Raw genomic sequence first — 14,226 nt, 5'->3', positions numbered from 1 at the left:
GTATTTTTCCCATTGTAGCATTGAATTGATGGACCATTTTGTTGTATCTAGTGATCGAGAATGCCATTCGTGTTGTTTAAAAAAATAAGACATTCATTTGGGTTAGTCTGGTAGTATTGATTTGAGACCCAAAAGTATGCTCCTCCTTAAAGTCTTAAGTTCGATTCTCTCTGATGCTAGGGTTAGTCTGGTAGTATTGATTTGGGACCCAAAAGTATGCTCCTCCTCAAAGTCTCAAGTTCGATTCTCTCCGATGCTAATTTGAGTTGGTTAATTTAGCTTCTTAAAAAAAAATGTCATTCTTGAGTTTTCCGCGATAAATATATTGGTGACATTAAGCATCACTCTTTAGTTAATTTGTTGCAAATTAGAAACGTGGAAGTGAGTTTTTCTCCGCTAGAAACTAATCAAAATGTTGCTAAGTTTTAATGAATTTGAATTTTAATAATTTTGTCTAAATTTTTCCTTCAAAAAAAAAATAATTTTGTCTAAATTTTATACTTGCGCAACAATGAATATATATTTTTTTTAATAAAAATTATGTAGTAAACGAAAATCAATTATTTTAACTAAAATGTAAGTTAGATGATTTTCATTTACAATTTAAATGGTTATTTAACAAAATAATTTTTCTAGTGAAAAATCAATTACGATGTAGTAAATTTGTTTTCAAATAGGAAAAAATAGTCATATTTTATAAAAAAAAAATTTAAGTAATATCTTGGATTAAAATCCAAGATGTTACAAATCTTCTTGTGTATATTTGCAACTCTTTTTTTTTTTTTTTCTGTTGACAAACGTGTATATATAGTGAACTATTGTATTTTTAAGAGGCATAAAATGGTTTAGAAAAAATTTATTTTCTTAGAATGCCTAAAGTAAGGCCTTGCTGATAGTCGATCTCTAGGCCGTGGAAACATCATGCTTATGAGTTGTGATGGTAACTTTTGTGCCAAATGTTATGGGTTTTTTTAATGGTGTTGGTTTGAAAGTTTTGAGTGTGCTTTTCTTAAAGCATTTGATTTCTTCGATGCCAATCTTAATGAGTTATTTGGAAGAGAGCTTTATCTTGATTTTAAATAGATCCCCGCAGATCGACAATAAAATTGAACCCTTCGAATCAATCGGTCTTTAAGTCGGATATTGGATTTTTTTTTTTTTTTTTTACGGAGACTCTCTTTGAACTTCATAATCTTGATTACATTAGAGGCGAGGTTGTGTTACATTTATCTAGTTTTACTGTCCTTGGCTCTCTTTGGTACCAACAGTAAACAAAACTAAAAGCAAAACAAAATAAATTGAGTCAGGAGATAAACAAAAAGTCATAAAAATACAACTCTTCACGTAAAGCACGGAGTTCAACAAACAAACAAACACACTGAATGTGACTGCACAAGAATCTTGGCAACGTCTCAATCTCTCTATATTATGAATCACTTGTCTCTCTCACTTTCATTTTCAGTGCCATATCATTACCCACTTGGATTGTTTCTCATCATATGTGTCTCCTCAACAACACAAAACCAACACGGCACCAACCACATTTTGATTCTCACAATTTTCTCTTGTTTGTTTCTCATAGGTTCCTAGTAATTCTACTTAGACGTCTCAAATTTGAATACTTCAGCTAGGTTTTGATCCTCAGCTCGTCATGTTTTGAGAGTCTAACTCCTTCTGCTAAACCAATCCTCATTGTTTCTCGTTATATACTACTCTTCCAAAATCATTCACCAACTCATTAACGAATTAATAACCATGTCGAATTCTTCTTCATCAAGTTCAAGTGAATACCTCCAAACCCTCTTAACGTCAGCTAAACCCTTCCTCCGAAACGAACTCAGTTCTATCGACACCAAACTCCCTTCCCTAATCACAATCCTCCGTTCCGTTGGTGCATCCGAATGTTGGCACAAACATGGCACTTTCCTTGAACACCTTGTTGACATTTTCCGCATTCTCCATCTTTGGAAATCTCCATACTCCGTGTCTCTTTGTGGCCTATTCCACTCAGCATACTCCAATTCCTATGTTAACCTTGCTATCTTTGATCCTTCAACCTCTCGTGAAGTTGTTCGTGGACATGTTGGTGTAGAAGCTGAACGTTTGATTCATTTGTTTTGTGTTGTTCCTAGACAATCTCTTATTCATGATGATCTTCTTTTTCACTACTCTGATAAGGAGCTTTTTCATGATCTTGAAAAATCAGAATTGTCTTTGAGGGCTGCAAAGGAGAAAGGGATATTTAATACAGATGAAAGTTGGAGGAAGAAATTGCAGAGTCTTGTTCCTGCTAATGGGATAAAAGTGAAGCATATTCGTACAGGTGAAGACGTGAAGCTTTCGAGGAGAGTTGTCGCGGTTTTTGTTATGATGACCATGGCTGATTTTTCTGATCAGCTTTTTGGTTTTCAAGATATGTTGTTTGAGAATTTTGATGGTAGGCTTGAGTTTAAAGGGAACAATTTTGGTGCTGTTTGGCCTGGAAATGGTAAGCCGGGTTTGTGGTTGAATTCGATTTCACGGATGGGAGCTGTTTATAATTTGATTCTAAGAGAGGAAGAGATATTCTTGGAAGAAAAGAAGAATATGTTAGGAGTAAAAGGAGTTAATGGTGTTGATTCTGAGAGAGATGAACATATTGAGTTGGTTTTGCCACCGGTTTTCGCTAAATGTACCAAGGTTTTGGATGCAGGGGATCAAATAGTTGCAAGGGATTTGTATTGGGAAGCTATGATTTGTGAAGAAGGGTTGGAGAAGATTGAGGAGTTGTTGGTGAAGAGTATTGAGAAAAACCCTTTTGTGGGAGAGCCATATGTGGTGTTGAGTCAGGTTTATTTGACAAAAGGGAGATTTGAAGAGGCTGAGAAAGAAGCTGAGAGAGGATTGACTCTTTTGCTTGAATGGGGATGTCATTGGGATAAAAGGGTTTCTTGGGAAGGTTGGATTGCATGGACTAGAGTTTTGTTAATGAAGGCAAAAGAGAAATCTTGGCCAAATACTTCATGGGGTATCCTCAATTTAGGTCTTGTAAAGTAAGGTAACTTAGGTATATATGTGGCTCCCCATTTCAAAATATGGGTGAAAACTTTTTCCAAGTGTCTATCTCTTTCTATAGGTAATACAAGTGATCTATGATATTTTAGGTTTATTATGCAACAAAGGGTTTGTAGTCCTTAGTATGAAACTTGTGGACGTGAATAATATGGTTTTAATTTTTCAAATGCTTTTAAAGATCTTCGTGCCTTAAAGTTCGTATAATAAAATCACATAATAACCATAAGAATGTATTGGACATAAATGAAACATTGGAAACAAGATGGAACACTAGAAATAATATCAAGTGACTTTATGGATACGTACAAGGAAATCATTTAAAGTCACCTGATATATTTCCAATGTTTCAGAATGCTAATTTGTAAAGGGAATTTTAACAACAGTACTGTTATGTATGTAACTGAGGAATGTGAAATTGGTAGAACTATAGTAGAGAGAATATATGAAGAGACTTTTCCACAAACACTATTTCATTCAACTCAATCTTGATACAGTCATTCATATATAAGGGCATTATAGGTGGTGTATACGGGTGAAATGAACCTACCTGACTCCTTGACTATGAGCTGGTGTTTATAGTGTAGGTGTAAGGATTTGAACCTTATACCTTCACCTGGACAATTGTTCTAGAAGGACAGTTGTAATCATTTGAGGAAGAAACTTCAAACATCTGGTCCGTGGTGGATTAAGGCCACGACCCGATTGGTTGTCCACCATCGGTCCTGTACACGTTATGCCATGTCCTAGTTGATTGTTCACCTTTAATCTCGTGCATGTTATGTCACGGTCCCAGAGGCTCCTTGCGTGAAGGGTCCTCTAGAACGTATGTGTGGTTGTGAGACAATCCATATACCGAAACATAAATAATATTAAAAAAAGATAAATTTGTAATTACGATAGTTTAAATGAAATATATAATTAAAAAAAGGAGTACTACTCCAAAATCATATTTATTTATTTTTTTGACAAAACTACACCAAAATCATGTCTCCCTTTTATGTGGTGGCCGTGGTTCGAACTCCGAATCTTGCATATATTCAAGCATATATTTAGGGCCGTCTTAAACAATTTCTAGGCCCGGTTTTAGTCTTCCAAAGGCTGAAGAAAAAAAAATACTCCTTGCACTCAACTATACATTTCCGCACCATTGGAGCAACGTGTAATGCTTGATTTATTTTCACTTTAATTATACATAATAACTATTTTAGTTCCTTACATATTTAAAAAAAAGTATTTTGGGCCCCAAAAAGGTTGAGGCCCGGTGACATAGCCCAGCCTCGACGGGCTATGGACCGGCCCTGCGTATATTATGCATTGTCCTTGCCAACTGATCTAACGACAACAATCATGTCTCTCTTTATATATAAGTATTGATAGGTCAATTAATTATTTAATTCAGTTTTATTTTATCTTTTTCACTTATGAGTGTGTCCAAACCAAAATAATCTCGAGTGGTAACTAAACAGGTCTTTCTCGGTCCTTTGACAGATACCAACCCCAAAACAAGACTCTAGTGCAAAGACCGTCACCTAACTTGCCTCATATTCAAACAATCTTTCTTACGGCGTTAAAAGTCACAATTTTTAAGTTTAAAGGTCACCATTGTCAATGTCACTTATTAATTTTTTTGGGGAAGGGAACGTCACTTATTCATGGAAGTTCAACATGGAAGACTTTAATTTGGCCTAGTGTTCGCTATTGCGTTATTTTGTATTGTGTGTATAAATATCTCCTATTAAAAGGAGTGCTTTATAACAAGTCTCTTTTCATAAAAAAAAAAAAAAAGTCTCTTATTCAAATGTCCCAAATTATAAGCAAGAAAAAAAAATCATACTTATTAAAAGGAGTAGTTTTCTTAATAAGTATAGTTTTTTGTGTTTTCTTTGAAAAAAGTTTTATAGGAAGATGTAAAAACAATTTTTATTGGCTATTGGTTATGGAAAAAATGAAAGAGAGAGAAAATTGAATGCAATTTGCGTTTAATTTTATGAGAATAAACAAAAGTTTTTCTTGGAAAAAAGATTTTAAAAAAAAAAAGATTAAATAGGATAAAAGTTTATCTTTTTTGCTTATATTTTGGGACAAAGAAAATGAGTTTTTTTTGCTTATATTATGGACGGAGGGAGTACCTAACTTTCACTGTGTTAAAATTTCCAAAATGCTTCAGAAGATGAAGCTTTTACCAATGTCGTGTCTTATTTTGTTCTTCTATGTGTTTGTAATTGCCACATCCACATGACCTCATGCTGCAACAAAAATACAAGGCAGTGAGGCAGATGCTCTGTTGAAGTGGAAAGCAAGCTTTGACAACCATAGCATGGCATTGCTCCCTTCATGGATTGGTAACAATCCTTGTGGTTGGGAAGGAATTACTACTAGAAAGTTGTTGTTTAGTGACCGAAATAGAGACTGCAAAAAATTAGTCACTATAGTGACTGATTTAAACACCGAATAATGGAAAGTATTGACCAATAATAAACTGGTCTTGCAGTGACTGATATAGAAACCACTAACACGTTTTTTAATAAAATTTAAATTTTAAAAAAAGGTCAAATATTAAATTGAGTGAGATATTACTCATCAAGTGTCCACTGCACCACTAAATACCAACACTTTATCACTTTAGCTTGTATTTTCTCTCACTAAAAAAAACAGAGCCGCTCGATCTCTCATATCACCACCGTCCAACACCTTTCGAAGCCAGATCCGGCCACAACACAATGAGATCTGATAAAGTATAAAGCTTGAATAGTATTGGCATTACATGATATTTTATTTGAATTAATGGCTATTACTCATTATCTTGAAACACATAGACTGTTACTTTTACCAAGAGATTGCATGGTGAAGAGATAACAAGTTAACGTGGGTCCCACTAATAATGCTTATATAGACCTTTTAATTATCATCATGGTTTTTATTAGGAAAATGATTTGTAAACACCCCTTTTCATACCACTCCTTCATACACCTCCTAGCTGGCAGGTATTTTTGTAATTTCGAAAGAAAGAAAAAATTTTAAACCTGTTTTCACAAAAACCGGCTTAAAAAGTCTAAAATAAAATATATGAGGAAACATTGGTATATTCAGAATCCAAAAGGAAAAATTATCATTCAACCTTGGTATTTAGTTCCAAATTACCAAGATATTACAATAGTAAAAGCACAAATTAGATGGTGCGAAGAAACAGCAAGATATTATTTAAAAGAAGATTTCAATTATTTTCTTTTCAAATACTTTATAGAAGTAACTGAGGCGTTAAGAATAGAACTCAAAAGATTAGCTAGATAAATCATGAATGGTCTTATAAATCCATTTGGAAAAATAATACCACAACCATTTATTTTGAAACCTAATTATAATGAAATTGACAAAGTAAAAAACCAAATTAATTGGTGTAGAGAAACAGCATATTGGTTTCTAATAATTGAAGAAGATTATTTTACACACTGGGAATATGAAAATTTAGCAAATTTGTTAAGTCAAGAAATACAAAAGTTTGTGCATGGCTAATAAGGGTGTAAGTGAAAAAAATACAAGATATTTTTGAAAATTTAACAATACTTCAGAAACAACTAGATAAAATAGTAGAAGTTCTACTAGAAAGAGAGTTTGAAGAAAAACTCAATGAAAAATTATCTAATCTGGAAGAAAATCAAAGATTGTTAGATGAAAAACTTTGTATAAAAATAGACGATTTAATCGATTTATTAAAACTCTTACCTGTAAAAGATAAATGTCTAACCCTAGAAGAATTACAAACTTTTGTCAAAAAAGAAGGGGGAGATATGATAGAAATCCCTGAAAAAACAGAAAAATCAGAAAAAGAAGTTCACTTTTTTGCGCCATTACCTTAATATGGATGAAACAGAAGAAGAAATAGCTAATCAGCTAAATGAATTACAAACACTAATGGCTTCTTTAGACATTAATAGAAAAAATCAAATAACAGAAGAGTCCGACGACGAAAACAAATTTGTCTACGACTTTGGTTCAGAAAGTTCTTTCAGTATGGAAGAAGAACCACAAGTAGGACTTGTGAAAACTGATGACCAACCAGAATCATCAGAACAAGGTCGTAAAAGAGGACGTCAAGAGGGTAGAGAAGAATTTATCGATCAACAAATCATTCAAGACAAAATGAATGATAGAAAATTTAAACAAATACCATCTAAATATACACTTACGATAAATCGCCACAAAGAAGATAATGTTTTAAACATTGACTGTAGTGAGGATATTAAAAAAGAGCTAAGAAGTTGGTATCATGATCACATGGTAACAATCCAATTAGACCCTACACATGGGAAACTAAGTCCAAAAAGTATTTTTAACTATTTAAAAACAAAAGCTATAGGAAATGCTTGGAGTTTTATGTCTGAAAAATCAGAGTCAGAACTTCCATCAACAACTGAAGAAGTAATAAATCATGTCTATTCAATTTTGAAAAAAGAATTTGTAGGTTTTGATGCGCCAGAAGCAGAATCAGACCTAGAAAACACAAACATTCATAGAATCCTTAATCTAAGAATCTGTGATATGTGTTATGTTGAACCATTTATATGTGAGTTTAGTAAATATTATTATGCAATATATCCACAAAAGAGATTACAATATAATCTTTTAGGATTATTCTACAATAAACTTCCATCATCTGTAGGAACAATAATGGAAAAAGTAATCCAAGAACACCTAGAAGTAATCGTAGGATTAGACGATACTCTAGGAACAAGGATAACTGCATTAAGGAAATGGATATCCGAAAAATGCATGGAAAAAACTGCTAAAAGAGAAGCAAAAATAAACGTTTGCTGTGATAGAATTCGAGACAAAGTAGGAAACTACGGTTGTAATAAACCTAGAAGAAAGAAAAAGAAAAAAGTTTTTAGGAAAATAGATCGTTCTGAATATAAAAGAAAAAAGAAATTTCCTAAGAAATTCAATAAACAAAAATATTTTAGAAGAAATAAAACATATCCTAAAAAGAATTCATGTCCTAAAGGAAAGAAAACCTGCACATGTTGGTTGTGTAATGAAGAGGGAAATTATGCAAATGAATGTCCTAAAAAGAAAGATTCTAAAAAGGAAACCTTGAAATTAATTTGGGAAGTAGGTTTCGAACCAATAGAATCAGATATAGATTCTGACGAAAGTAGTATTTTTGAATATACTACTGAAGAAGAGATTGAAGAATGAGTAGAAAAATTTTAAAAAATGGAAACCCTAATGCAACATTTATCCAGATAACCCTGAATAAAAAGAAAATTATGGGTTACATTGATACTGGTGCTACTTTATGTTTTGGTAGGAGATCCATAACAAAGGAAGGATGGATTAAACTACAAAAACCAAAAGAAATTATCTTTGCTGATAAGAAAAAACACCAAATTTGGTTTGTTCTAAAACATGTTTTTATAAAAATTGAACATAGATATTTTTATGTAAGATCAATTTATGAACATGACTCTGGAATAGATCTGATAATAGGCAATAACTTTTTAAAACTATATAATCCTTTTATTCAAAAACTTGACACCATAACATTAAATTGGTTTGATGTCAATAACCCAGAAGAAAGTGAATTTGTTACAACAAACATTATAACAAAAAATGAAATTTTAAAGGCAATTTCAGAAAATCTTAATATACTTAGATGTATATGGGATAAGAGAAAGTTTTACCTAACGATAGAACAAAGTCTAGAACAAAATTTAAAACAAGTATGTTCTGATAATCCTCTGGATTCCATAAAAAATAAAATACATGATTTAATAACCATAAAACTTAAGGACCCAAAAAAAGAGGTTAAAGTTTTTATATAAAATGCCATATTCTCCAAAAGACAAAGAAGAATTTAAAAAAGAAATTGCAGAACTTTTAGGAAAAGGATTAATAACACCTTCAATTAGTCCACATTCAGCTCCAGCTTTTTAAATCAGAAATCATAATGAAATAAAAAGAAACAAAGCAAGAATGGTAATAAATTATAAGAAGCTTAACGAAGCAACCATTGGAGATTCTTATAAACTACCTCGAAAAGATTATGTTTTCGAAAAAATTAAAGGTTGTAATTGGTTTTCATCGTTAGACGCAAAGTCTGGATATTGGCAATTAAGACTTTCAGAAGAAACTAAGCCTTTAACAACTTTTACTTGTCCAGAAGGACATTTTGAATGGAATGTTTTACCATTTGGTTTAAAAGAAGCACCATCAATATATCAAAGATTTATGGACAATACTCTTAAGGGTCTTGATCATATTTGTTTTGTATATATCGATGATATTTTAATTTTTACCAAAGGAAGCAAGGAACAACATATTAAGGATGTTATAACTGTTTTAAACAGAATTAAAGACAAAGGTATTATTTTGTCAGAAAAGAAATCAATACTTTTAAAACAAGAGATTGAATTCCTTGGTCTTATTATAAGAGAAGGAGGAAAACTTGATCTATCACCACATGTAAAAGAAAAACTTCAATTTTTTCCAGACCAATTGGTGGATAGAAAACAAATCCAAAGGTTTTTGGGATGTTTAAATTATATTGCTAATGAAGGATTCTACAAAGGTCTAGCAGACGATAGAAGAATTTTACAGAAGAAGATATCTGAAAAGGTACCATGGAAATGGACACCAGAAGATACTGAGGCTGTAAAATCAATAAAAGAAAAACTAAAAGTTTTACCACAGTTATACAACCCAACAGAAAATGATTTTTTGGTTGTAGAAGTGGACGCAGATCAGTTTACTTGGGGAGGAGTTTTACGAGCTCTACCTAATGGTAAACAAAAATTAGGACTAGATCTCAATGGATATGTTGAGGGCACAACCCCACAACAATCCTATATCATTGATGGCGAAACCCATCAGTTAAAATCAGATATCCCTAAAGGGCGATCAGATATAAAATCAGTTTCGACTGATTCAAGGCTTGATTATTCAAGTAATAACATCCGATTTAAGGATAAAGAACTTCTACTATGTAGATATATTTCAGGATCCTTTAAAGATGCTGAAACCAGATATCATATTAACGAGAAAGAAACCCTTTCTTGTTTAAAAGTTTTAGAAAAATGGAAAATTGATTTAATTCCATCAAGATTTTTATTAAGAACTGATTCAACTTATGTTAGCGGATTTTGGCGCTACAATTTAAAGGTTGATCATAAACAAGGAAGACTTGTTCGATGGCAAAAGCGCATCCAACAATTCTATCCTTATATTCAACTAATAAAATCAGAAAACAACTGTTTTGCAGATACTCTGACAAGAGAATGGAGCAAGCTCTAAAAGTTCTCTACAATAGCTTAAAGCAAAAGGATGAACAGATTGAAATCCATAGCCAAAAGCTAAAACAGCTCTCTTCAGAGAGGGGAGAGATGATTAAAATGATTGAAAGTCTAACCAAGATCATAAATGTTGAAACTCCAACAACAAAAGAAGAACCAACAAAAAAGACTTTGAATGAACAACAAAGTTTTTCATCAACATCTTCAGCAGGTTCTACGCCAGAAGAAGATATGAAAAAGTCATGGGCTGAAAAAGTTGAACAAGAAGATGAAGAGCCAAAAAATGGTTCAGACCAAACAAGCGATGTTGTAGATCCACAACCAGCAAAGAAGGTGTATGTCATCTTTGATGGTCCAATGAAAGGCATCTACAATAATTGGGCAATTGCAAGCCTCCACATCAATGGCAAAAATGTCAGACATAAATCCCATCCAACAATGGAGGAAGCAAAAGAGGCTTACAAAGCCTCTTATAAAGAAATGACCATTGCTAAAGAAATTGGCCAACCATCAAAAATGGAGTCAAAGAAAAAGATCTCAGTGGGATCCATAATAAATCTCCAGAAAGAAAAAAATAAGCCAAAAACCCTTGATGATTTCATGGGAAAGTGGAGATGGCTAGCAGACTTCAAAGAAGAGTTAGCACTTGAATGTTTTTACCCAGTCAATACCACGCATGGGGTAAAAGCTAATACGGTTCCATGAATATCCAAGGAATTGATTAAAGAATTTTATGACTACGGAATGCTTAAGACCGTGAATCTTGAAGAAGGAGAAGGTCGTAGATTCCAAGAATTGGCTGATCTTCCAAAAGAAATTGGTGATACAGCAAAGAGATTTAATGACTTCCTTGCTAAAGGAAGAGAAATATATCTCCAGTTCGAACAAACCTATCCATGGTTTTTTGATGAAAATAATTTTATGGCTGTAAGACCAAGAACAGTCATCAAAATAGGAATTTCAAATAAAACTTATCTACCTCCAAATTCAGAGAATATTGGATGGACAGTAGATTCATTCATTTATCAAATGAAACGTTTTTATGATAACCTTATTAGATATGGTTCTACCATTATTAATTATAAGGTCCTCTACACTACAGAAACCTGTCTCATGGTCTGTGATTCAAAGAGGAAGGTTTCAGAGGAACACCTCAAGCAAACACTCCATTATGAAGAACTATTCTCAAGATTTGAGAATACTTTTAGCCAAATCCCATATGAAGTTCAACAGGAGTGCTGTCAACACTTCTCAAAATACAAAGGGCATATCTGTAAATGGTGTGCAAAAAAGAAAGTGTCGGTAGAAGAAGACAAAATACCGACAATCACAGTACTTGAAGATAAGGCAAATGGAAAAGCCTAAACACGTGTCATGTAGATGACCGTAGGAACAAAGTTGTAATAATGGAACCTTATCATCTGAGTCAGATGGGGTCCATTTAGTTGAAAACCTTATCACCTTATGTGATAATGCTTTTACTTTTTCCTTTGCGTGTTTTGTTTGTTTTTCTTTTTAGCTGGAAGGAAAGTGACATGTGACCTACTCTGTAAGTCCTTTCCTCCTATAAATAAGAGCCTCGATGCTCACTTGTAAGGAACAACTAAAATCAATGAAGTAAGTACCTTTAGTTTGTAAAAAACATTGTGGGAAAGGGCTTCGCAGGATTTGAGGTTGTCATAACCAAATCAAAAGATTTTAAATTTTCAATATCAATAATCGAAAGATTATTTCAAATCCAAAGGATCGAAAGATCAGAATCATCAAAGATCCAAGACAAAGACAGGTATGATTTTAAATATTTTAAATAATTTAAATATTTTATAATTTTTACATTTCATAATGGAATATAGTATGATAAAAGAAAATTCATCTGGTTTTATGGCAGATGTATTAATAGATCATATAGAAAAGGTAGATTTTACCTTAAAACCAGAAGAAAACTTTAAGCAGAAAAGTATTTTTTCTTTAATAAAAGAAAAATTATCTAGAGAAAATATTCTAAAATATGGAATGATGATAGGAGAAGTTCCTGTACCAATGGAATCAACAGATGGTTCTGTTGTAATATCCATAATAGACGAAGAACAAATTAATAATAGATTAAAACATCTATCGTTAGAAAAAAGACAGAAGATAGGATATATTCATATATCAACTATCCAAATAATCATAAAAAGTACTTTTATGAAAGGAGTAAATTCAGAACTAGAACTTCTTATAGAAGATGCTAGAATGAATAAAAAACATTCACTAATAGCCGAAGGTGAAGGAAACTTAATAGGTGGAAAAATAAAATTTGATATAAATTTACAAATAGGCTTGAGTCTAAATGATATAGATCTAGACAGATCTTTAGTAATTCATTATAAACTTAAAGATCAAGATCTCATGAGACCAGAAAACCATCCTTTTAGTATAAGCTATAAGATGAATTATGCACTAAGTAACTCTCATTATAGTGTAGAATTTAGTGGAAAAGAGAAAATACAAATAGATGAACTATTTGCACCATTAGTAAAATTAGAATCACCAATTCTAAAACCACTAAAAAGATCAAAATCTATTATGACTATAGAAAGAACACCTCTTCTAAAACAAGAAGAAAGTACTAGTGAACCAAAGTTTCTACCAGCAAGAACTTCATTAGATAGTAATGAAAAGAGAAAGCTTAATAAAGCTTTATCAGAAATAAAAACTGAACTTTTAGGCATTAATAGAAAATTATAATGCCAGGAATAACAATAAAAAATGAATTAAGATTATTCAGAATAAAACTAGATAACCTAGTTAATAAAATAGAAGAAAATTTCTTAAGAATAGAAATGAAGAACACAATTTGGGGAATTCATGATTTAATGATTTTACAAATTTCATATATAGATGAAATGATAGAAGAATTAGAAGGAACAGAAAATATTTTTGTTACACAAAAAGAAAGAGCCACAACCCTGTTATGGCCATCTCAAAAACTAGTTGAATTTGAACAATCATTAGAAAAAATTCTATAATGCCTGGTTTAGGTCTTATAACAGAATTACAACTCTTTAAAGAAAGATTAGAGAACATAGTCTCTGATATAGAATTTTATCATAGAAGAATTGTCTTAAGACAAATTCTTTTCCATTCTAAAGAATTTGTAATTTACCATATAGAATATATTGACGATTTCCTAAATGAAATAGAAGATTTAGAAAATCTTACTAATACACAAAGAGAAAGAGCAAAAACGCTCTTAAAACCATTTCAAGGATTAATTAAAATCGAACAAATGTTAAACCAAGTTCGACAACAAAATTCCGCTGGCGATTCAGCCCTCAACCTGGTATCAGAGCCAGTATTACAATCCTAAGGGATGAAGATAAAAATGAAAATAAAAATAAAAATCTTTTATTTTCAAAAAAGACAAAAGTCTTTTAAAATCGCTTTTTTAATCAACCGACTTAAAAAGCTAAAAGGTGTACAAGGTGGTATGCCACGTAAGGTGGTTCACCTATCACCACTCTTTTTATTATGATGTTCTAAAAGACTAAGAATTGAACCTTGTTTATTGATTTTAAAACCAGACTTGTAATCATAATTGAATTAAGGAGCTAACTGTTGCAGTTACTAAATTAATTATGGAGGGATAATCAATGATACCTTATGGTTCTTGTGATTTGAGAAAGAGAAATGATATTTGTACAAGCATTTTTCTACAACTTTTGTACAACTTTCTCTCTCATACTCACATTATCTTCTTATTCTCTCTCTTCCTTTTTCTCTCTCCATTGTTTTTGACCAATGAGAAGAGATAACAACAAGGTTGTCCCAAAAGTTGTACCAAAATAGTTGTTCAAATATCATTACTCTAAGTATAATTAAGACTGCAAAGTATTGATCT

The 14,226-nt window shown here is 32.0% G+C and overlaps 1 protein-coding gene across 1 annotated transcript; it reads left to right on the top strand.

The window, feature by feature from the left end:
* The first annotated feature begins 1,154 nt into the window (after window positions 1–1,154).
* LOC146953830 (E3 ubiquitin-protein ligase) lies at window positions 1,155–3,221 on the top strand. Its single transcript, XM_085711920.1, has one exon. It carries the CDS (start codon window positions 1,756–1,758, stop codon window positions 3,034–3,036), a length of 1,281 nt encoding a protein of 426 aa, XP_085568046.1. The 5' UTR covers window positions 1,155–1,755; the 3' UTR covers window positions 3,037–3,221.
* Window positions 3,222–14,226: the final 11,005 nt, after the last annotated feature.

Source organism: Medicago sativa, chromosome 1, assembly GCF_051527215.1.
Source record: "Medicago sativa cultivar Bolivia chromosome 1, Bolivia_mono, whole genome shotgun sequence".
In the NCBI taxonomy this organism is placed as follows: Eukaryota; Viridiplantae; Streptophyta; class Magnoliopsida; order Fabales; family Fabaceae; genus Medicago; species Medicago sativa.
This window is presented reverse-complemented; position numbering and strand designations above follow the sequence as displayed.